Source organism: Ambystoma mexicanum, chromosome 11, assembly GCF_040938575.1.
Source record: "Ambystoma mexicanum isolate Mex_15411 chromosome 11, UKY_AmexF1_1, whole genome shotgun sequence".
In the NCBI taxonomy this organism is placed as follows: Eukaryota; Metazoa; Chordata; class Amphibia; order Caudata; family Ambystomatidae; genus Ambystoma; species Ambystoma mexicanum.
In genome coordinates, this window is record NC_090934.1 from 1,272,677,253 (window position 1) to 1,272,702,890 (window position 25,638).

The following is a 25,638-nucleotide window of genomic DNA, read 5'->3' on the forward strand; positions in this document are numbered from 1 at the left end:
CATAGTGATGGAATGAGGGTTTGCTGATGGTACTGGATTGCACTGCGCCAGAATGCTGCTAGCTAGTTTTGTGGGGCCAACATTTCTTCAATATAGCAGCTGGGGAAACAGCATGCAGCTGGGGGGACCTGGTGCCACTGTTATTTGCTGTCTTTGGGTCACTACCTGCATGACTTGTCCTGGCTGCTACGGTGTTCAAAGTTTGGGATATTGGTTAGACATGGGAGGTGATCTATGTAGGTCTAATAGATGTGGGTTTGGCTAATCTTCCAGATTGGTCTAGCCCGCTTTCTCCAAATGCATTTTAGCCAAATTTCGTTTTTGCCGATTTGTTTTGCACTTTTATTGTGTCAAAATGCATATGGTAAGTGGGGGTAAGGTGTATATATAGGAGTGAGCATAGTAAGGGGAGTTGCCGGAGGTCTCCCCTCTGCATTTCTGACACCAAATAAAGTGCACAATTCGGCGAAAAGTTTGCAGCAAAGCTTCACAGAGCCATTTTGGCAAGGCACATTTGCGAGCGTGGTATATTTAGTGCAGGTCCAGTCTCTCTGAAAGATACACTATCGGAGACATTCAGTTAAACATTGATCTGGCATGGATTAAAGAGCGATTTCCTGGAGAACCACTGGATGAGCCCGTACGGTTGGCCCCTGTTGCGATTGGCTGGTGCAGGCCAATGGTTGACTATAGGTTTCTACAGTTAAACCAGTAGTCTGTGCTTACCAAACCTTTTAAGGCGAGTCTCGCTTTTAACACTCGAAGTGAGTCTTAACAGTAGTAGATGCAGGTTTGGTCATTACAAAATAAAATCAATTAAATGATAGTCCTTCAAAGAGATATGGGATTTAATGATCACAGCCACACGTGTTTTGACCGCTGGTCTTTCTCAAGGCTCGTCATATTGTCCTGTTCATATACAAGTGTGTCGTAACCAAATAATATAGGTTACATAAATGGTTGTATACATAACAAATTGAAATGGCAGGGAAAAGAGACAAAAACAAAAAAGGCACAACTGTAATTATGAATAAAATTCCACTGCTGGTACAAATTCCCTGTTAAGGTTAAAAAGATGTCTTTTTTTGACAGTAACACCTCATGCAACGTGTGGATTCGGAAAGGCACCCAAAATGCTAGAGTCACACCTATATAAATGTACTTTTCGTTTTGTTATGACTACATCTTAGTGCACCTTAGGAATAACCATGCTGGCGTGTCACACACCTGTATAAGAAAGCTCAGATGACAGTCCCAGTTGATATAATTTAGATTTTTGATATTGCGGCTTTTTACATTTTTGCAACAGTAACGTTGACAACCAAACACAATCGGACAAACTATTGTGCGGTGTGCACCTTTTTTGCCCAATAGATATGTGGCCCAGTTGTAGCCAAAATAAAGTGGACTAGTGGATATCACATTGAGCATGGCACTCTCTACCTCTCCCCCAGATTGGTTTGGTAAAATATCAAAGCTCTACAACCTCCCCCTCCTCAAATCAACATACAATGAAACATATATGTATGTTGTTGCCTTGTTTCACTCAGAGACTTTAAAGAATTGGCCTCAGAGTATGACGGAGGTTAGGCAATCACCCATCTCAACATAAACAGAGGGCCGAATTTTCAGATGGGACACCTTTCTGCATTTTTCCATGGCAGGTTTGGGCAGGCAGAGGAATAGGGGTGAAATAGTGCGGGTGCTAGATTGGAGGGCGGGGCGTATGGTGCTTGGCCCCCAATGGAAACATTGCAGTAAATGAAGTGAGGGGTTCCAGGCAGCCAAATGGGTAGATCAGGAGACTAATCATTTGGATCAATGCCACTTGACTAGTCATCATTGCGGCAGTGACCTACGCACACCATGCAAATGACGCTCATGACATGTACCCACATCTCGAGTTCTACATACCGCAAGGTATCTGAAGTGTTCTTACCAGAGGAGTGGGATGTCCATATGGTGATGCGCAAGGGTACCTACTAGAGGGAAGAGCTTGGCTTTTCACCGATTTATTTTAGTACCAGCTGTAAGTGGCAATGCTACATCAGCATGAAGAGCGACCACACCTCCCACCCCCTCCCCCCTCATGTGTTGGTGCCTAATCACTCTGACAGGTGGGTTAATACCTTAGGCCCGGGGTGTTGCTAGGTCTGGAAAAGATCCGAGGCTATGCTAATATCGGGACTGTCGCGACTCAGGGCTAGCTAGCCTTTTGGTTGTAGCCCCTGAGCTTCTATATGGGGCTACAATCAAAAAACCCGGGGCTATAGCCCACCCAACCTCCCTCTGCCTAAGGCAAACAAAGACACTCTACTACTCCTTTATCTTATGATTTGATAGGTTATTTATAACGCGTTTAATACCCAGAGGTTTCTAAGCGCAGACCTGGGGATCGAAACCTGTGTTGCTCCGTGTCGTCTTGCTTCCAAAGCGAGCACGTTGCCACTGAGCTATCCTCCCGTGACTTTATAGCAAAAGCCTCTCTGAAGAAATATGACTCATGCTGAAGCATGCTATCTGAACTTTACATGATATTAAAATCTATTTAACTCAATTCCAAATCTTGTCCTCTTCATTGACTTACATAGCCACAAACAGTGGAGGCCTGTGCCTAATGGTAAGTGGGGCAGTGCCATCCCGTTATGAAGGGATTGCCTCTGGCCAGCCATGCAATGACCAGTCAGTAAGCCTGTTATGCAGTGCCCTGAATGACAGCACCGCCTTCCACATGGGTGGCACTGAATTCCTTCATGTGGGGTGCCATCCCACATGGGACCCTGCAGTGCATCTGTCCTTGCAAGCACTCGGTGGCGCTACTAAGTTCCACCTAATAGCAGGCAACGAGAGTGTCCATTCTGATGCCCTCATTGACTCCTAGGGGCCAAGCGGAGGTGTGACTTAGAGATAGAAGTTTCAAGAACTGCCTCTCTCCTATTTCTGTATGCTGTTCTGACAGAGAGGGAGTGGTCAGAGTATTAAACGGGGCAGCAAGACCACAGATGGCAGTGATGGATCTTGGCAGAACTTGTGAAACAACTTGAGCACAAAGAGCGAGACTGGGACAGAACTTTGGCACAGAGCACAACACTGGGTAAGAACTTGGGGATGGAGACTTGGTAGCGCGACCGCATGGGGTAGACCATAGGCTCCGAGAGTGGCGTGAGGGCAGAGCTGGTGCATAGAGATGGTCATTGGGACGGAACTAGAGCACAGAGACCAACACTGAGGCAGAATGTTGGCACTGTGAGCAATAGGAGGATGACCTGGGGCACAGAGAGTGAGGATAGGGCATAACTTGCAAGCAGTATGAAAAAGTGCTCGACAGTGGCAATGATGGCATATAACATTAAGACAAACCTTATGGTTTTCCATGAGTACAACCAGCATGAATGTTTTCGCCTCTCTTAAGCTGTCCCTCAATTTGTCAATTTCATAACAGAAAATATTCAGTGGATTAGACACATCATCAATTTTGTGTCTCATTGTTTTTGGTGCATCGAGGAAGAGGCAGGGTGGTGACACTCGCTTGCTTTTGCCATGTCGCATTGGCTTGTTCCTTGTCTCTTCTCACAACTTTTCCTAATGGTGAATTTAAAAGCACAGTCCCCATTTACTGTAGTTTGAGCTTGTGGGCCTACCTCATCCCACTCAGATCACAGATTGGTACACATTGGTACCGACCAGACCCCAACACGCGACACGACAGTCTCACCTTGACAATGATGGCTTGCACAATCTGATGTCAAAGATGTACTCTAATGGGTTACCAGCAGGAGAGACATCAAGGATCATGCTTGATTCAAAACCTTCCAGTCAGCCGCTAGTTTTGCAGAACCCCAAAAGAGCGCAGCACTTGGACAGCCTGCCGTCCTGTCACGCACCCACCAAACAGATGTTCAGGGCCTACTTGCTCAAGTAGCATTTTGAGATTTGGGCTCTTCCCACCTCAAGTGGGCCAGGAGCACCAGCCATCACGCTAAAAAGCCGCAGTGTGCCGCGTAGCAAGCTGCACAGCCCGGGCAGTATCCCACACTGCGCGTGCGCCTAAAATTCAGCATAGTTTTTATTTTATTTGTATTTGTAGTTTTATAGTTCACATGGAACTTTTCACTATTATAGGCAAATACAGACCCATTGTTACAAAAAGTGACATAATACTAAAAGCAAAAAAGACAATTTCATGATCATCAAGAGTGCAGACATTACTAACATTCCGTAATAATCATATTGCATAAATATGAATACAAAAGCACCCCAGGTAAAACATGTCATTATGGTCCAAAAGAGGTAGTCTATTCAGTGATATTAAGCTGACACACATTCCCCTGCTCTTTTACCCCATTTCCTTAATAGCCAGGAAACAAGTCTTTTCAAAATCTCAACGCTGCAAGTCTCCATGCGTTCGATTTGTTGATAAAAATGTATTGCCAGAGTAATCCTGGAGAAATTATTAATTTAAGTAACCTCTTACCTCCTGGATTATGTCTATCCAATCCCACTCCCACATTTTTCGTTTTGCTTTGTCAAGGAACATTAACAACATCTCCCAACTTTAAAATCAAAGCCTCTCATGGTGTGACCCATGCATTCATATGGCCATTGCAGCCATTACCCATTCACCAGACCCCTCCCCTGCCCAAAAAATATTGACAAGAATCTTTAGGTTCCTCCAGATTACCATTGAAGTCAGTGGGGTTAGCCCAAGTTCATATTTTATGACAGACCATGGTAATCCCTGTAGAAGATTCAGGTCTCTTCTCCAGAAGAGACCCTCTAGCTTACCTCAGTTCCCTCCCCACCCCCCCCCCCCCAAGTCAAATAATAAAGTTTCAAAAATCTAGCATATTGGTATCACTGTCTCAGGTTCCTTCCTTAACCCCTCACGCCTCCAGCATCAAAGTTCAGCTCCTCACCATAGCTATCCATAATAATCGAATCCAAAAATACCGAATTATTTTTTGGTAGACTTTGTTAGGAATGTTGGTAAATATTCAATAATATATAGGGTGAGGGTATAGGTGAAGGTAGGGAGGAAGCGGAGGGGGGGTCTTCACCCCATTATTAAAAAAGAAATTGGACCAAAATACATTGGATCATTTCTCATTAGGTATTTTTTTCCCGATCTTTTCATGGTAATCCTCTCCGTCCAGTCGCTGCTCTTCGGCGCGGACTGATCGCGACAGGACCACAGGAACCACACCAGCCCCGACGCTCTTATTGTTTCCCAGAGACCACCTATTTCTGCTGCCTGCATAATTGCCTGCTCCAGGCACCTGTGCCTGGGTCTAGCTTTATAGAGAGCAAGAGAAGGATACGTGGCAGACGACACAGTGCTCCTGCATTTCACAACCTTCAAGCTCCCTGTCTGGCCTTACCCACCCCCCGACCCCCACACAGATAGACAGCTTTCTAATCTCCAGTGGGCATGACTGCTCCCCGCCCCCACATAAGGTGCTGCATGGATGGAGAGTGCACCAAAGCAAGAGCTGGACGAAATATTCAACATGTGATGCCCAGTAAAACATTGATCCAAAAGAGAACATGACATGACCTGTGCTTTTCAGGGGGGTGGCCGGGTCCTAATGTTCTGTAAGGAGGGGGTAATGCATAATAGTGAGTTATCATCTGCATACACAGAAGACCATGATGCGAGGGGGCTGCAGGGCTTATGGTCTGCAGCTCCAAGTGGGGTGACTGGGGCCACACTAATGAAGTGTGTAATGGAGCGTGGTGAGAGCCCGGAGAAAGCTTCACAGCTTCAAGGGGTGGGGCCGCAGAGGCACTGTGGTGTAGGGAAAGGGACTCTACAGCCAGTGCTGTAGATGGAAAGAAATTACCGGGGGACCTTCTTCTTTGGGGGAACTGTGGGTAGAGGGTAGGGCCCCAAGCCAGGTCATGCAACATAGTATTTCTTTGTGGAGCCCAAGCCTGGTCATTTGCAAAAAAGCAAAGAGCATTATGGGAACATCAGATAATGCAAGTACAGTAACAAAAAGTGGCGGGGGAGGGGCGGGTGCCAGTAAGAGCGGATATGTTTTTATGTAAGGGGACGGCCCAGGGTTGAATTGCTGCACATGGGAGAGGGGAGGGTCCTAAAGCATGGGGGCTTCCAGATCTCCATGTAGGAAGATGGTCAATTAACCTATTAGAAAGAGGCATACTATTCAATCAGTAGAATGTGTTTTAAGAAACTACCATAACACGTGTGCCCTCCCTTTCATGTCTCGGCTCCCATAATGCATCCCACTGCTGCTCCGTGAAGCATCCTTAGGTCTCTGTAAGTGTCTGGCATGACATGGCATCGTGTTGCTTGTATCTATATCTCCTTTACATCGGTCTGGTCTGGTCCCCTGTTACTTCATTATTCCTCGATCCCCTGTACTTACCCCCATCAGCACTTTGTAAAGTATTTATGTCATCTTGAAGCTACTTCAAACCGCCCACATGGCACAATAGCATCTGCCATTCTGTTTCCTTGTCTATTCCCCCCGAATGTTAAACCTATTTCCATCACTGCCGCATCTCAGTATTTGCTCTTTTGTGCCTGTGGTGCATTTTAAGTGTTATACAACAAACAACATGACAGGACAAAAATCACATAAGCATTCCTTTTTAAAAGTAAAATATTAGATCAGGCCTTTCTTTATTTTGACTTTTTACATTAACACTGACTGCATTGCTTCTAATGTAAAAAAAAAAAACTCTGTTTTTTAGCTCCTCGTATCTACTGCCTCCATTTCATGTATTTTTCATGGGCTGTTTTACAGCACTGGCATACAGATCCTGGACAAAATATATCAGTCACGAAGGGCAATTCTGTTGTGACCTTGCTCCTAAAATAGTGGTAGATGGGTACCTGGTCTCTCCTCCCTTCCTGACAAGATTGCCTAGAGTTGGGTTGCAGTGTGCCCTCTGCTCCTCATAGCAGATAATGCTCGACTTGCCTAATGCAGAGCTGGAAATGGAAAATAAATGTAAAATGGGCGCGGCTCCAGGTCAGAAACTCGTATCTCTTCATAGAACCCAATCCTGGCGGTTTGCATAAAAGCAAAGAGCATTATGGGAACATTCTTATGTTTTGACAATTTTAAATATGAAACATGTCAGAAAGTGATTCAGCATGAAATACTTTTAGGAGAATAATGGAAGTTGGACTCTATGGTTTTAATTGGTCACAAAACTCACCCTAACAAAACAAATCTGTAAATTGCAAGACATATATTGGGCAGCTCATAAACAGCCTTTTCTGCATTCACCCTCCTGTGCCGATTCTTCTCAAGCATTGTCTCGTGCACTGGCTGGTCGTGCAAAAGCTTGGCTTGAGACCAGGTGGGGCTTGGCCCTGGGCCTAGGAACAGAGCAGCGCTCCGGAAAGACAAACTTTTGCTGCGTCTTGTTCCAACTAATTTTCTACCCTGGCCTGGCGCCATATTCTTTGGGGAACTGCCTTCTGATGTAAGAGACAATTCCACATGCTGGCTGTGCGGGAGTAGCCAGGATTGTCTAACGAGTGTATTTGTATTTGTATTTTGTATTTGTCTGAAGCTAACCTAGTTGCAGTGGAGTAACTTTGCTGATAATGTTGGGGTGGGGGGACATGACATCTGAAGGAAAGGTGCCCCAGCCAAATGAATGGGGACAACATGGTGTGCCATGAAAGTTGGGGGGGGGACAAACACCCCTAAAATTACACCCATGCCTATTTGGGCCCACCGCAGTCATATTAACATCTGTAAATACCCACACAACGCTGTCGAGTTGGCATTTACAGATTTTGGGCAGGCCTTGCCCGCTCAGGCCCTACCCGGTCTACACCGCTGCGACCCCCATTCCTTTTCCAGTGCCTCAATATGAATGAAACTTAAGAGAACATCTGAAATGCACCTGGAAAACTTGAAAAAAATGACACCGCGTCAATAGGCTTACACACCTATATATCATTACAACCTGTAGAGCTATGGTCAACACTAAACCGAGAAATGAAACCTGAATCTTTATTGTGTTCAAAGAAGGCAGACAAGTGGCAGCTGGGCCTCCCAGAAAACAAATAGCAGTGATGACCAGGTGTTTGCACGTCCACACAAATATCTCTTCATCGCCGAGCATGTGACCAGTCTGCCCTCGGCTCATGGGGCTTCTATGAATAGAGGTGGTTAGTCACTGTTTGCAGCAGGCACAGTTCCCCGTGTCAACACAGGGCAAACGGAAGACATCAATCATGTGTACCTCAGCAATTTCATATGTTGCAACAGTTCTGGCCATGTTTGCTGATGCATGAAAGTTTTGCATTACCATTTGCATAGGCTGAGCAATTCAAAAATGTCATTTGCAATGAAGGACCATTGCAAAGAAGCCATTGTCTATGCAAATGCCAATGCCAATTTCATGGTCACCAATGCAAATTTGCCCATGGAAATTGATTTAATTTATCCAAGTATTTGCACGCTTAGGTTTCAGGCATTGGCTCCACTGTCATCGGAATGTAGACATGTCTGGCAGTATTTGGAGCTCTTTTGGCAAGTACTTCCGCGCCAACAACAGCACACAGACACACAGGATTTCACAACGAAGCGGACACCAAAGCCACCTGTCTACAAATGTTCCTGGCTTACTATAAAAAACTGTAGCTCATACCAACCCTCTCATTCTGGTGCCCTGGCAGGATCACCAGGGAATAGCTTCTGCATCCGCGGGTCACACATTCTCTGGTGAGCATCTTGCTGATCTAGGCCTCGCAGGTGTGGATCAACGCTTGAACGCAGGCAGTGCTGGTCATTGGGCCGGCTCTCGGCGCATCCGAGATCCGGCACCAGATATGGAGCCAGATCTCGGGATCCGGCCAGAGTGAGCCGCCCAAGACCACGAACCGCGCTGGAATAGTAAAAAAAAAGGAAACAAAAAAAGATAAGCGCACGCGACGGCAGAATTGCCTTTTACCGCAGCTTTGGCACTGGTGTGTAATGCACAATGCTCGCTACATGTACAACACTGATAGTTGTACGTTGCGGTAAAAGGTAATGCTGCTGTTTCGGGCGTGTTTTTTTTTTTTAACCATTTTTACGTATTCCAGCGTCGCTGGATGTCCAGTATGAGCCCTGCCCCTTCTAGACAACTCCCCATCGGGCACCGCCCGCCAAACTCCTCCCCCACTCCGGCCCTTGTGTTGTGGGATCCCCCACCACATTTTTTCCATTTCCATCACTGACCGCAGGGATGCAAAAAGTAGTGAGTGAAGGAGCGCTTTGAAGGCTCCCCCTATAGGGCTTCTATGAGCATACAAAACATCTGCTGCACCGCGGTGAGCGAGAACAGAATGGCAAATGCCTGGAAAATCACCCCGCTGGCCAAATACACAGGGCAGCTGCACTTCACCTAGAGGGGCATAGAATCTTCCAGAAGAGGCTGCAGAATCATAGCTGGTCCGCTGTCAGCAATATCAGTCTGTGGGATCTGCCAGCTGTGTCCTCCTCCCCCACGGTCGACAAGCGGCAGTGGGTGGTAGCACAGCCATACCCCAACCCTGAGGATTGGCTAAGGGATGGGGGAAGCACAGTCTTCGATCTCACAGTAGCAGTCTATTACCAGACATTTCTTAATCCTGCCACCCATTGCACCCACTACTGTTGATGAAAGGTTGTTCTAATACCACTGGCATAACAATAAGTGGCCATGCGCGCCGCTCAATGAAATGGTCAGTCACGGAGCATAGAAATCAGGCTCCTGGTATATATGGTGCAATTACCGAGCACATTGAATGCATTTGCTCTAGTGATTGCTCAATTAGGGAATTGATGCTGTAATTTGAGAAAATGATGAAGTGTATCCAAACCTTGGCCACTAGTTCCTAATCCACAATGCTAGGAAGGAGGTGGCTTGGCATGACAGCGGCTGCAAGGAAGCCAACAAAGTGTTTCTTCTATATTTAAAGTTGAAGTCAGCAGAGCCCAGGGAGCATCTTCAAGCATTGAGAGGCAACTACAAAAATACTATCAAGAAAAACAATTGATTTTTGAGCAACAAATGGGCCAGCATGTTGGAGACCGCTAAGAAGGGTGATTCTGCCAGGCTTTGGAAATCTGTGACAGATAAGAATCTGGAGGGGGACACAGCTAACAGGGCGTGTCCATCCCCTAATATCTGGTATGAGAACCTAGAGGAATTCACATGGAAATGAAAATAGCAATGTACCGACTGTATCCGGAGTTGGAGGGCATACATCAAGGAGATCAAGTCTCCGGTTCCCCCTGAAGGAGATTGAGGAGGTTATTAAATCTCAGGCAGGGGGAAAAGCTGCAGGCCCCGACAAATTCCCAGTTGACCTGTTCACAGGAGAACTCAAAATCTGATCCCCAGTCGTAATTCAGGTCTTCATGGCAATGCTAGCTAAGATAAGAACATGGCCCTCACTTCCAGGCAGAACGCCGAAATCCTTTCTATAAAAAAGGGTGGGAGAGAGAAAAAAACAGCAAATTACTGTCCAATATATTTGTTGGACGCTTCTGGAAAAAGATTTGCTAAAGCGCTCCTAAAACATCTCCAGGTCTGGGCTGACTCAGAGGCGATGCTGAATCATATGCAGGTGGGATTCCAGGACTGGTAGGAATACACTGGACCAAGGCTTCCACTTGCATAGGATTGTACAAAAACATGTAGTGCCAACCAAGTCAAATTATAAGCATTTTTCGTCCATATTAAAACTGCCTTTGACAGAGTACCCAGGAAGGTCATTATGGGAAGTATTGTGCTCTAAGAATATACAAGACAATTTGATGAACCCACTCCAACTTTTATACTCAACAATACAGCGGTAGTCCACTGGAGTTTGGCTGGGGATGTAACTAAACCCCTAGATGTTGCAAGAGGTGTAAGCCAAGGATGCACCCTGTCGCCCCTTTTATTTTGTATATACATGAACTGCACCGTCGAAGAACTCATTACGTTTAATGGGGAAAGTAAAGGTTTCGGCCCTGTTTATTTAATTTGTTTGCAGCGCCCAGAACCGTAGGTAACGCGCCGCTAGTACATAATTATTAACATTGAGGACCATTAGTGTCATAGGAAAAAGGCAGACTGTGTTTGTACTGGCATAGCTTGAAAGGGTCTTAATTGTATTTATTAAATAGACAGGTGTTCAGCCATTTCGTGAAGAGAGTATACAATGCTTCTTCTTGGTTGGAAGGCGGTAGGTAGGGCGTTCCACAGTGCGGACAATGCCATGCTTCCGTCAACCACCCCGGCAGGCATTTGTGCATCGCTCCACTGTTTCACCCAAAAACGCGAAGAGCTGCGGCTGCAGATAAATTCCAGTAAAACGAAAGTCCTTGTCTTCAGCCCCAGAAACTCTAAAAACGAGGCCTTTCATTAAGTGTTGGAGGGGGGTATTGGAACAGATCTCATGGCAGGACTATTTTTTTTACAAGCAACTCCAGCTATTCAAAGCCAATACCGCCCTTGAGAAAAATAGTGGGGCACTGAAATAATTCTTTAATCATGGTGGGGGCTCAGTTACTCCATCACTAGTAGTATATAAGTTGCAGACAAAGGTGTGAGCCCTATATGGTGCAGACATCTGGGGCCATGCGAACACTCGATCACTACGCACAACTGAAAACATATTTCTTAAAAGCATTCTTTCACTCCCGCAACGTGCACCCAATGCGATAATACTATGGAATGCGACCTGCGCTCCATTGATGAGGAGGCCGGGTTAAGGCCAGTGTTTAATTGGTTAAAGATTTGGACCAATTCGACTCTGGTTAAATGCCGTGAAGCGATGGTGTATGTAATGTCCTTAGAGGGCACGCGTAGCATTCCGTGGTTCGCACAGGCTAAGAGGTGCCTTCAAACATTGGACCTGTGGCTACCATTGGGATGAGCCAGTATCCATCGCTAAGGAATCCTTGTCCAGAGTTAAGGCAGCATTTTCTGCTTCCCAAAGGACCAACATGGAAAGCCTCTGTCTCAGATTGGTCCAAGGTCCTTAACACCTGGCTCATAAACACATCTTCGTTTCGGGAGGATAGAGCTCAGGGGCAACATGCGCGCCTTGGAAGTAAGACAACATGGAGCACCACAGGTTCAATCCCAGAGTCAGTGCTTAGAAACCTCTGGGTATTAAGCGTGTTATAAATAAACTATCATATCATAGGATATGAAGGCTAATTTGACATCATAACTCCCACTTTTGCTCGTGCTCCTTACTCGGAATTTTGTGCTGGTGGTTGAAGGGTACCCAAGTTCACTAGGCACTGGGGGAAAATGTCAGGCGCCATCTGCCTAGTATGCAGTGCCGAGGAGGCTGCTCTTGTGAACTTTATGTTCATATGTGAAGGACTAACAATCTTGAGAGTTAGGCATCTCAAACCCTTGATTTTATTTTGCGGCATTAGCACGACGGCTGAGGCCATGAGCTTCTGCTAATCCACGTTGAACCTGGAAGTGGTGATTTTGGTTTCAAAGTACATACACTGGGTTTGTCTAAGGAGGACCTCCTCGATCGCAGGCCTAAAAGAAGGCAACTGATTAGTTAATGGATTTATTGGATATGTGTTTTAAAGGTTCTATGCATTTTTAACTCTATTTTAAACTTTTACCAGTTTTCAATGCATTTGTTTTCTTAACTTAAACTATCGGCAACTGACATTGCAGGGTTTAAATGTTTTTGGAATGAATATTTATTGTGCCTGTATGGATTTTCAATTGTTTGTAATTCTATTTGATTGAGCATTTTAACCCAATGACTCAAAGTCGAACAAAGGATTACAATAGCTGAAAGGTTGTTCTTGTTTATAATCAATTTGTTCAAAATGTACAGCTTTCAATCATAGTCCATCATGTATTAATCAGTGAACAAGAAGTCTTGGTCTAAGCAATAAAGAGACAGACTTGGTAGTGCAAAACCTCTGGTAATAACCCACGTGTATACCAGTTAATTACATTTCACTACATTCAACTGAGTGCGCAAATTATTTCAAATATGTATCACAGGATGCATATGTCATTCTCTCAACGAACTGCGCTTCAATGTCACCACTCGTTCTGTGCAGAGTGACCTTACGTTACCCCGGACGCACGCCGACAAGTCTGCTCCTATCGTGACCCATTGTTCTAAAAACACACATGCCCTGAAATAACTCCTGCTCGCGTGGCTTTAGCAACCCCTCCCCCAGCCTCCACTTCTCTATAACAAACAGCTGCAGGGACTCGCATCCCTCAACATAAGAGTCCCCCCTGAAGCCCTGCATTTCTTGGTGTGTGTCTGTGATATGTGTTTTGAAACCCCAGTAAGGTAGCTGGGTAAGGTGACCTGGCATGCTGCATCTCACGTACCAAAGCCTGTGGACGTATTGCACCCACCACACTGTGACCTGTGTGCAACAGTGTGCAGCACTGTGCCTGCTGCAGAGTTCTGGCCACAGGTTCCAATCCCAGAAAGGTAGTCCAGTTCGTGCACCATAGCGATATAAATTAAGTTCGGATGGTGGGGGCTGGCAGAACCACCCCAGTAGTCTTCCATGACACCTTGATCCAATCATGGCGTTTAGCCAACAACCCTCTTCATTGTGGAACTCTAAGGCACTGCCTTAAAATTCAAAAGTGAAAATAGAATTCAAGGTAATTGCCCAGGCACCCTAGGAGTAAGGCAGCAAGAGCAAAGCTCGAAGGAAATTGAAAAAGTGAGATCAGGAGTCAAGGGGACCCAAAATTAAGCATAGGTGGAATGTCCAAATACCATCTGTTTTACCAATACCGCCAAATTCGTAATGAGGTTCAATTTATCGTTTGTTGAATGTATACATGGGTGCTAAAGTTCAGACCGATTTAAAAAAGGTAGGAGTGTGACAATTCACATAAATGGAATCAAATACACAGAACACAAGATGTAAAGCTCCATGTAAGGAGAGAGTATACCAGTGTTACATAGAAAGGTGTCCCATTACTATGTGTAGCAAAAATGTCCCTCAAACCGGAGGTATCCATTTTCTACTGCACTTTCCACGGCCATTAATGGGATAAAACACTTATGATCCAACTGTCAAGAAATGACTTCCCATTAAGACACACCAATGCAATTACCTGTATAGAACTTGTAAATGCCATATCATACCCTACCCTTGAGCGTGAACAAAAAAGAACACAACTTATGTAGTACTTCACTGCTGATTCCTTTTGCTACCAAGTGCTGTAAACATAGTTTGTGTACTTATATAGCACCGTTTCTACCACCAAAGGGGTGCCTTGGCACTGGACACGATTCTAACCATGCTAAGGCTCTTGTCCAGTGAGCGGGGCAGGGGAGAGAACGACGATTACAGAAGTAAATATAGAAATTCATCTTATTTGGGGGGAAAGGATGGTTTCAAGCTCTTTTCTAAAAGACAAGCTGTTGTCGACCTCCAAAATAAATGTTGTTAGAGAGTTCCACAGAAGGTCTAATTGAGTTTAGCTACAGCAATATTAATATTCACTAACAAAATGAGGGGTTGATCTAAGTTACCCAGGCACCCCTTTGGAGATGTTATAATTACCCAGTTTAAAAGGTACTCCATGTTTTAACCTGCAAAAGATAAAGGGCTCAGTAGTCCATGTGGTGGGATTCCAACTTGTGACTGCAGGTCACGCAGAGATATCAAAATACAGCACCTGACTCACTGAGCTATCATGCCGAAAAGGACCCTGCGCCCTTGATAGCCAAAATTAAAAGCATTCCTTATCAGGCTGTAAGTGATCACTGCTTTCCACATTCTACTATGGTTATTAATCTCCAGACCACTATTAAGAGGACATGCCCCCATTTTATGTTTCCGCTGCCCTCATTACACCCTTCCACTGACAGACATCACAGCTGTGATGAGGTTATGGAGTCACTTAGACAGGACATAAAAGTTAGATAGTCCACCAGATGCCAGTCGCACTTGCATAACATCAGGCTACGCCGCCTTCCAAACCAGGCTACGTGAAATTCAAGGGCCATTCTCTGTCCCAGTCAAAATTATACGGAATACCAACCTGTGCTAAGCATGCAGAAGATCCCACAGGCAACCTTCACATGTTCTACAGACAGAGTGTATTGCTGCTTGACTACCATTGGTCTGCCTATTTGATTTTTATTTAGATTTGTAAAGCACGCTACAGCCCGTGGGCATCGAGGCGCTGTTGCAAGAAGATGTCTTAGTTTCAGGAATGTAGGCTTAGCTCATGGTTACAGGGAGAAAAGGCCTAGCTTAGTACAGTCATGAACATACACAAATGATTGTTACAAAAAAGTTCCCATTGTGCATTTATACAAACAGTAGCATTTTGACAGCTTTCCTAAATGATGTGTGCGAGTCAATATTTCTGACGTGCAGAGGGAGGGAGTTCTAGTTGGTTGCTGCAATGACTGGAAATCTGGCTCCTCCAGCCCGAGCCCTGAGGATCTTAGGGATGGTGATCCTATTTATGTAGGCCGTCCTTGTGGCAGAGCCCTGAGGGTCTTGGGGATGGTGATCCGATTTATGTAGGCCGTCCTTGTGGCAGAGCCCTGAGGGTCTTGGGGATGGTGATCCGATATATGTAGGCAGTCCTTGTGGCAGAGCCCTGAGGGTCTTAGGGATGGTGATCCTATTTATGTAGGCCATCCTTGTGGCAGAGGTCTTAGGGATGGTGATCCTATTTATGTAGGCCGTCCTTGTGGAAGGGCCCTGAGGGTCTTAGGGATGGTGATCCGATTTATGTAGGCCGTCCTTGTGGCAGGGCCCGGAGGGTCTTAGGGATGGTGATCCGATTTATGTAGGCCGTCCTTGTGGCAGAGCCCTGAGGGTCTTAGGGATGGTGATCCGATTTATGTAGGCCGTCCTTGTGGCAGAGCCCTGAGGGTCTTAGGGATGGTGATCCTATTTATGTAGGCCGTCCTTGTGGCAGAGCCCTGAGGGTCTTAGGGATGATGATCCTATTTATGTTGGCCGTCCTTGTGGCAGAGCCCTGAGGGTCTTAGGGATGGTGATCCGATTTATGTAGGTCGTTCTGGTGGGTCTGTCAGAGGAAGATTTGAAAAAACGTGGTGGAAAGTAAATGGGGGCGGTGTCATGCAGACATTTATGGGTGAGGGCGAGGGTTTTGAACATGATACGTTCCTTGGCTCCCCCAGTGGGCAAGTTTTCTAGTTGCTGAAATGTGGTCCCGTTTGGAGATACCAGTGGTGGCTCTAAGAGCATTGTTTTGGAACGTCTGAAGTTTTCTAATGTTTTTGGCAGAAGTGCCCACCAGGAGGGCATTGCAATAGTCCAGCCGAGACCCAATTATTGCCCTGGCTATTGTAAGGCAGTTCTGTTTTGTTAGGAAAGGTCTAGCTGCCGTAATCAGATTAGAGTGATAGGCGCCGGCAGATGAGATGGCGTTAACCTGTCTGGTCATTGAGAGGTTCATGTCCAGATAGACACCCAGGGTTTTCACTGCTTGTGAGACAGGGATGGGGGTGTTATCTACGGAGAACGATTTGTACTTTAAATCAAGTTTGAGCGTTCCTGGTGAGCCAATAAGTAATAGCTCTGTTTTTTCTCCGTTGAGGCACAGCCAAATTTTCCGCCATCCAGGTTTGGATCTCTGAGTAGATGGAATTAAGAGATTTGTGGTCGGCTTCATAGTCGCCACTTAGGGGGATGAGGATCTGCGTGTCATCCGCATAGTTAGTATATGTGATGCCATGCGCGTCCAGAAAGTTAAAAAGAGGCCTCATGAGTACATTGTTGAGGGTGGGTGAAATGCATGATCCTTGAGGGACCCCACATTTAATGAAATTAGGGTTTGCGCAAGCTAGGCCAGAGAAATCTTTCATCACTCTTTCTTGAAGAAATAATGTGACCCAGGCTCTAGCTTTCCATGAGAAATTGGCAGCAGATGAGAGGTGGTGGCAGAGAGTATCATGGTTCACCAGGTAAAATGCTGCAGGTAAGTCGAGGAGTAAAAGGAGAGCTGGTTTTCCTGTAGCCTTGAGGTCATCGATCTGTTTTTTTTTAGGTCCATTAATGCGGTTTCAGTCCCATGGCCAGGCTTGAAGCCAGACTGCCTGAGTCCCAGCAAGTTGTTGTACTCTAGGAATTTATGTACCTGCAGGTAAGCTTCTTTGTCAAGGATTTTGAGTAAAAAGAGGAACGTAGTGATCGGTCTGTAATTTGCTGGGATACTTGGGTCGAGAGTTTTTCTTTCAGGCGCGATTGTACCCAGGCTTTGTTAAGGCAGGAAGGGGCATGGCCTGAGGTGAAGGAGGCGTTGATAAAAGCTGTTATGAAAGGTACTAGGGTGGTGCACTTTCTTTGATCAGCTGGGTTGGGCAGGCATCTCCTTTACAATTAGAGGGTTTGATGGATTTGAGGAGTGCTGCAACCTCTAGCGCGCTCATTCCCTTAAAGGATTTACAATGGACGGAAGAGATATGTTTTTCTAGGGCCTGTTGGTGGTCAATGATTTTATTTTGAAGATAGTTCAACTTATCCAGCATGTCATCCTGGATACTGTTACACCATTCCTTCTCTTTGGTGAGGTTTTGTAGGGTGGGAGCTGGCGTTTCCAGCTCTCTAAAGATGGCAAACATCTCTTTGTAACCCGACTTGGCATTTGCAATCCTGGAGTTGAATTAGTTCCATTTTGCTTTGATAATGGCAGCTTTGTATTCCTTTGATATGGTTTTGAACGTTTAGGGTAATCAGTTGGTTTGGTTAGCCAGGAGGAGTGTGCTATTCTTTTCTTGGCCCGTAGTTCAAGACGTTCAGGGGAGAACCATGCATTAGTATGTTTGGTACGTTTGGCCTTTCTGAGGGTGAGAAGATCTACGGCGTCAACTGCTTGGGAAATGGTAGAGATTTAGTTAGTGGCAAGGGTGTCTGGGTTGGAAAAAGGGGGCTGGAGGGCCGGCAAAAGTAGGTGGGGTAGGAATCTTTCCTTTGTGAGTTGCCAGGAGCTCCTAGCGAGGGCAGGTGGGAGAGGTGGCATGTGTGTCGCAGGCTCTTTGGTAAGTTTAAGCTCAAAGTGGATGGCGTGGTGATCAGACCAAGGAATGGAGGTGATGGAAGGAGTGCAGTTATGGTGAGCGATCTAATCAAGGGTGCAACCTTTTATGTGGGTAGGATTAGTGACAGCTTGTTTGAAACCTAAGGTAGAGAGGGCTTTGTTGAGGGTGGCTGTGTGCAAGACAGATGGGTCATTCAAGCCTAAATTGAGGTCTCCCAGGAGAATTGATTTAGTGATTTTTTTTAGATTGTCCGAGATGGCGTGTAGGTAGGAGGGATTCCTGGAAGTCCGTGAGGGGGAGGACGGTACAGAATGTGGAGGGTGATGATGCTGATGGCTGTCTTTCACAAGCAGATAGTCGCTGTTGAAGACGAGTTCACTGTGAACCTTTCTGATTGCGATTGACTCTTTGGCAATGAGGGCTACCCCACCACCTTTTAAAATGGGGCGATCTTGCCTGGAAATGGTGTAACCCTGGGGGGCGGCTAGGGCTAAGGCAGGTCCTGAAGCATCATGGAGCCAGGTCTCTGTGATAATTAGCAGATCTAGGTTTCCATTCTTGATGAGGTCGTGAATGTCAAGGGCATGAGCAGGAAGCAACCGGGCATTAATTAGGGCACAGCTGAGCGAGCCGGGGAAGGTTGGGACAAGTAATTTTGCAGGATTAGCACTCTTGACACAAGGCATATTGGGTGCAACAGCAAGTGGCAGCCTAGGGGCAGGCAATTCATGAGGAACAGCATTTTGATTCAGTGGTACAATGCAGGCATCAAAAGGCAACCGAGGGGAAGCAACAGTAGTCAGCAGCATTGGGGCAAACAAGTCCTTTTGACTCAGTGGCACATTGTGTGCATCAACGGGTAGTACGTGGGCAAGAAATCATTTTGATTCAGTGGCCCACTGTAGGCTTCAGCAGGTAGCATAGTGGCGGCAACAATGGGAACATACAAATAATTTTGACATAGTGGGATAACGTCCGAAGATCGCAACCAATTGCCTCCTTGCATGTATACATTTCATGGATGGTTTGGTGGCAGGAGCCAGCAGATAATGCAACTCAATTCACATTTGCTGCCTCCTTCATGTCTCCTGGATGTGCCGTCAGATGTTTTCTGGAGTATGACCCTTTTTTAGTCCTCATTTAAACACGATTTGTCCGTTTCATCAACTTGTCTCCCCGTTTAACGTAAGAAATCAATGCGGGACATTCTTGCGCAGAATATCTCTAGAAGGGCAATGCCAGCTTCAAATGTAATAACCGCTGCAAACCTGAACGGCAGTAACATTAAGGCCCATCTCCAGCACCACACTTGAGACGTGATAACAGTTGGTTGGCGTTCATAGCCCCAAACACGGCATCAATACATAAGCATGGGCTTGGCCTTTGCATTATTAGATCTTTTAAGGGGCTTCATTAACATTGCACCATAGCTTTGATTGAAGCGTAGCAGGATCTGCATAGCAATGCATTCACTATAAATAGGTTCCGCCGAACGTTCATTCCAATTCAGATTGCGCGAGAGCCTAGTTACATCAAAACCATTCGGCTGTATGGGAGGGAGGGATAGGCCTACCCAATCTACGCAGGTATTACTGGGCAGCTCAACTGGGGTCGGTAAACGACTGGTTGCACGGAGACCAATCCCTTCCACACATTGCAGCGGAAAGAGGATGACTGGGAGTGAGAACACCCAAACAGGCACGGTATGGGGGGAAACGATATCAGCAAACCCTACCCGGGCCAATGAAGCACATGTGTCGGAGTTGGGCTGAAGCTCATCAAGATATAGGATGGGGCCAAAAACCGACCCTCGCGCAACCCATTTGGCACAATGCACTCCTTGGGGAACTCTTGAAAGTGGGGTACCTGGAAAGCTGGGCAAAGAAAGGGATAGACACCCTGGCAGACGTCATAAAGGACGACAAGCCTAGGCTGTTCCGGGAATTACAAATGCAATATGGGCTGTCCACAGCAGAGGGATTTAGATACAGGCAAATATCCCACGCCATTTCGGCCCAGTTCCCACCCCCGAGCAACATCCCCAGCAACTCCTCGATGGATGCCAACTTATTTGAAGCAAGTATTCCCACTAAGGTTACATCCACCTTATATCAAGTACTAACAGCGGTCGGGACAGGAAACCTAGCCGGCTTGCAACGTAAATGGGAGCAGGATCTGGGTGGGATCGAACCTGAAGAATGGGTAAAGGCCCGATGTTCCCAAGAGAAATTGGGATAGCGGCACGGCTTCAATTGATTCAATTTAAAATCCTCCACAGAGTATACTACTCTCGGACAATGCTAAACAAGTGGGGGAGAGTAAACAATGACAACTGCCTCAGATGCGGAATGGAGGGTGGCACATTCTACCACACACTGTGGGAATGCCCACAAATTAGAATCTTTAGGGCCAAATGTACCCGGAAACTATCCATCGAACTGGGGACCCGATCCCCTTGGACCCCAAACTAGCATTGCTGGGAATTTGGGAAAGCACTGACTAACAACCATGAGAAAACCTTCATGGCCGTATCCCTCGGGCTGATTAAAAGACTGATAGCAGCTGCATGGGGCTCAGCGGAATACCCCCAAACTAAACCAATGGGAGGCAGACATGGACCACTGCATGGGTCTGGAAAGGAGGATATACAGAGCCAGGTGTAGCACCCGGAAATTTACGAAGATATGGGGGAAATGGGAAGACAAGGCCTAACTGGGCGCTACGCCGGAACACTAAGAACTGGTACATTCCATCATGCACTCTCCACACCGACGCCCGGAAGGCACCTTAACTGTATCATGCATAAGTCGTACTTGTTATTGTTAGGCAGAAACCTGTGCAGTTCCCTTAGGGAACACTGCAAAAGATTTAAGACTACAGGTGTTGGCAGTAAACCCACTTGGTAGCAGTCTGTACCACCAAGATTTACCTGGTAGCTGTGGCTGAGCAGTCAGACTTCCCTCAAGAAGAGTTAGTCAGTATGCAACGTAAACACAATAGGCACTCAGATACAATAATACAAGCAAACACTGACCAGAGCTTTGGTATCAAAGTATATAATTATTTATTTAAAAACACACGGTGTGAAACACTCCAGCACTCTTGTTGTAAAATATTCTAAGCACAGTTACTATTGTAATATGTACACCCCTTTTTCCTTATCAGATAAGTCACAGTAAAACACCACTTATTTTCATACAGAGGTGAGCGCTTAACTAGATGACACTCCAATAAGTTTGTGAGAAAGGGAGGGGAAAAAGACAGAATATGGAAAGGTACACCACTCGAAGGTTCAGGAGCACTGTTAGCAAGGCAGAAGAGCAAAAGTCACTGGTGAGCCAAAGTCCAAAGGCTGGGCCCACTCTTAGAGAGAGCAGAGCACAAATGCGCCCAAGATCACACAGTTACACTAGGCTTAGAAAGTCTTGCAGAGGGTTCAAAAAGAGTTGAGAGGCTTAGGAAAGTTTAGCCAGGGTGTCCCAAGCTAACCCAGGTTTGAAAACCGGGGGCTAAATCTACCCAGTACAGTCGATAGCAAGGGAAGCCAGGCGGGACACGGTACCTTAAGTGGGAAGGATCCTTCAGCGGTGGCAGTTGTTCCTGGCAGTGGGTGCAAGTTGCGTCGTCGTCCAGGGGAAGAGATCTCGACTTGGAGAAAAGATGAAGGTCGTTGCACTACCAGGTAAGAAACCAGCCGCTGAGTTTTCCGGTTAAAGGTGGTACCTTTGTTTCGCGGTCGTGGTAAAACGTGGTATCCCGGTTGCCGGGGTGCTTGGCACAGGCAAGGCAGCCACGAGGTACGTCGGGAAGGCGAAAAGACGGTGAAACTGGTTATCCCCACCAGTCAAAGGGAGAAGACTCTCCGGCGGGAGATCTCCTCTGTCGTTGGAAAAAGTGGTGAGGCGGTCCAGCAGGGTTCCACCGGTGGTGGTGTCGTGGCAGGTCGGCTCAGCTTCTCCCTCGTCGGATTCTTAGGTCCTGTGGCGACTTCTGAAGTTCCAGTCCCCAAAGCCCTGCTTTTATGCAGAAAACCCCCATTCACTCAGCCTAGCTGTCACTCAAACATGCTAAGTGGTGAGCCACCCGGCTCACCACTTGGGCCAATCAGGACGAGTGCGACTTGAGTTGCCTAGGCAACTCAGTCCAGGGTGCCTAAATCCCCCCCCCCACCCCTCCCAAGTACCCCAGACAGAGGGGCACCACTTTGGAGGGCTTCTGTGGAGAAGCCCGCCAAAAAGTGGAACAAAGGGCTCGACTTGGGTTGGAGTCACAGAAGAGAACACAAACGCCATTTTAGAATCAAGTTTTGGCAAAAAAATACCAACCGGAGAATTGATATTAATTAAATAAACCGGCGGTATGTTTGAGGCTACCGTAAATAATTAAATAAAGGTAGTAGCCTAAAACAATGGGAAATCCCATAGGAAAATATTTGCGGTTGAATATAAAAAGTAGTATCCACTGCCACCAGCCAAAACTCGATCAGGGGGGAGGGAGACGTGCCCCCTCGACTAACAGACCCCGGGGCAATTGAATTGCCCCAGCCAGTACCGTCCACAATATGATGGTTTGTACTGGTTCTGTTCAGAATTTAAGACTAGTAAAGTCAATGGTGACTTTACATGCCCTGGGAGACAGTAGTCAGTCCCAGGGTATGGAGTCTATACTGGGGGGTCACTATGACACCCCTGTGTTACTGCACTGAGGGTGCTGTGTAACACACATCACAAAAACACATGAAGCCCTATGGAGTAAAAGACCCCATAGCCCATTAAACACATCTAGATTCAAAGAAACACACTCAAATCATGGCTAAGAGTGAGGGTAAAAGAGTCTCACTCTTGGCAGGAGAAAAAAATAAACCCCAAAAATCCAGCAACGCTGCTGGGGGACTCACTAGGTTAGGAAATTCAACCTAAACAGAGAATTCTCCCTAACAGTTATGTATTGATGTTCTGTAAATCAATAAACAGATTTATTTTTTAAAAAAACTAAATCGGCCGATAATCATGCTACTCTTTAGGCTTTCGCTGCAACCATACTGTGCTTAGTCCCTTAAGACGATAACGTCGGCATACACCAAGATGGGCATTTAGGTAACACCCCTGTGTGGGGAGAAATGAGTGTCCTCCACTTAGTGCTAGAGATCTGGTGTAAAGATGCAGCTGGGAAGAAAATGGCCAATGCTCTTCTCAAAACATGATTTCTTGATCAATGTATCGCCTATCTTATAAAAAGTCAGACTGACCAATTTTGCAATTGTTAAATACCTTTGAAAATGTATCCATACATAAATTAGCATCAGAGCTACGTTGGATGTCACATTTTAACAGAACCTCTTCATACTCATCCCAGCTGTTAACTTATGATGGTGCTGCTCGAAATTGGTTTATTAACAGCTTTCCATGGATGCTTTCAAATGTTCTTGTACTTTTTTCAGGGCCCAGACGAGCTGAGCATCAGTGCAGGAGATGTTGTGAACGTAATCTCTGAAGGAGAAGATGGCTGGTGGACCGTGGAGTGCAATGGAGAAGAAGGATTTGTGCCGGGCTCATACCTTGAAAGATTATGAAGAAGAGATGCAGCTATATTTTTGTCATCGTGGGTCCTTGAGACAAATGAGCCCTTTAGTGATAACAGCCAAGGAACACATGGACGTCGAATTACAGATGACTATCCTATACACTGATATTTAGCTCTGGCTTTAATTTTAAAAAAAACATTCCCAATGTATAACAATGTGCTCATAGTTTGACATTGAAACATTCTAACAGAAATTGCATTGTCATCCCATGAAAGGACATTTGACAAATTATGGTAATTGACACAAAACATAGGCGAGATACCTTGTCCACAAAAGGCCTTGCCATCATGTTTCTAGAGCTGTACAGAGTGGGGTTCCTTGGTGTTTCCAGTGGAGGAAGGAAGCCATGCAATGGACCATCCTGTTCCAGCCGTAGTCTTTTTTTCAATCATAGGAAATGTCTTGTTGTGTCGCATTGACCTGTGACTTGTTTCTTTACATGCAACTCTTTAGAAATTGATTTGTTTACGATTTCTTTAGGGTCCAACCGATATTCACAATAAGAGACCGTTCCTGCACCATGTGTTCATTTCACAGATACCGTCATTTTCTTTGTACGCTCCAGAGCGCCACACTAGTAAGCAGGGCGATGGTCGCACATGATCTTGTATATCACACTTGGTCGGCAAAGCCCCAAAGCGAGTCCATATTTAAATTATCTGAATCCAACAATGGGATTGTATCGTCTATGCAGGAAGCGCCATGGCTTCCGGATGGGAAAGGTCACTGGTGACAGCCTTATTGCTATCCAAAGGCCACTATAGGGTCATTCAACTGAATATCGATGACATATCGAGGGTATGGCGCGTTTGTCACCCCCTCAAAATTAATGCCGATTTCATAACACGATTGGTGGAGATTATGTAGCCAATTGTGAAATGGTGAGATCGTTTTAGTTTGTAATTTTGAACATAGAAAGCATACTCCAGTTACAAAATAATTACTTCATGTGTGCAGGTATCCTACGAGTTCGCCTTTTCCCTTCAATTTCACATACAAACACGTTACAAAAGGACGACTGTGTGGGCTTGTATACAGGCAGCAAAATACATCAAAGCGCAACAAGAGTCACAAGACCGAACTTGAGTGGGGCTGTGACCAGGTGGAAATTTACAACAGAAAGAAAGACATTTACCATCCAAGTCTATTGGCGAAATGGAAAACCATGGACAACTTTGCCTGTTCATAGTCTATTAACTGTCATGTGTACGGTCCGGCATGCACCCGGTTAAGCAATGATGTATACACAATTTTATTGAAAATAATACTATGAAATATTTTCCAATTTTTAATGTTTTTGGGTTGGAATCCAATGGGAAATTGTGAGAGAGCGTGGCATTTGACACTTCGTTGCCAGGTGCATCTATTTCTAATGCCAGTGCAAGAGGCTTATAATGTTCTCTCATATTACAGACCGTTTGCTGATCTCCATTTGACACGTCCTGCTTTAACCTGCTGCTCTTCCTCTTGGTTCATCTTCTGAGGTAGCCTCGAACTTCCTTGTATTTAAGTATGTTTTGGAAGATTCATCAGCATTGAACAGCTCAGGAAGCCTGACTGGGATATTCAACTTGGAGCGCACCGGGATTTTCAGGAGTGTAGACTTGTATTTATATCGGTTTACCCATCCTACTCAACTCCTTATGTACACCCTTCCTTTCCCTTCATCCTCACCCATGCCCCAAGCGCCGCAAAGAGAGCCTTTTAAAATGTTGGTGCTGTACAAATCACATGTAAAATAAAGTATTTTTTAAAATGATGTGTGCTCTCTCTACTGCTGGTAACTGCTTTACTCCATTTTTTTATTTAAAGTAGTTGAACATATGAAAACATTCCGGGCTCAGCAATAATCCCATTCTAGAGCGCCATTTGGCCCCAATGGATACTTTGTCCAGCCCTTCTGCATAGGTTTATTTAAAATAGCTGTTTTTGAATTTACACAGCTGGAATGCAGCGTTGCGTTTTACTGGTTTTGAGAGAGACCAGCCCCCGCTCTGAACTCTGCTCAATCGCCCCAGTTTAGCACGTGTGCGTGGTCTCAACGCTGATATTATAGGCAGTA

The 25,638-nt window shown here is 45.8% G+C and overlaps 1 protein-coding gene across 3 annotated transcripts in view; it reads left to right on the forward strand.

Annotated features, from left to right (window-relative positions):
• PSTPIP1 (proline-serine-threonine phosphatase interacting protein 1) overlaps positions 1-25,335 on the forward strand; it is a 378,052-nt gene extending 352,717 nt beyond the window's left edge. For 2 of the 3 annotated variants that reach the window (XM_069624737.1, XM_069624739.1), the window contains one exon: positions 23,433-23,701. In XM_069624737.1, the coding sequence (XP_069480838.1) occupies positions 23,433-23,564 (132 nt within the window). In that variant the 3' untranslated portion in view covers positions 23,565-23,701. Of the gene's footprint in view, positions 1-23,432 lie in introns of all 3 variants that reach the window. The other variant, XM_069624738.1, reaches the window with a different exon arrangement.
• The last annotated feature ends 303 nt before the right edge of the window (positions 25,336-25,638 follow it).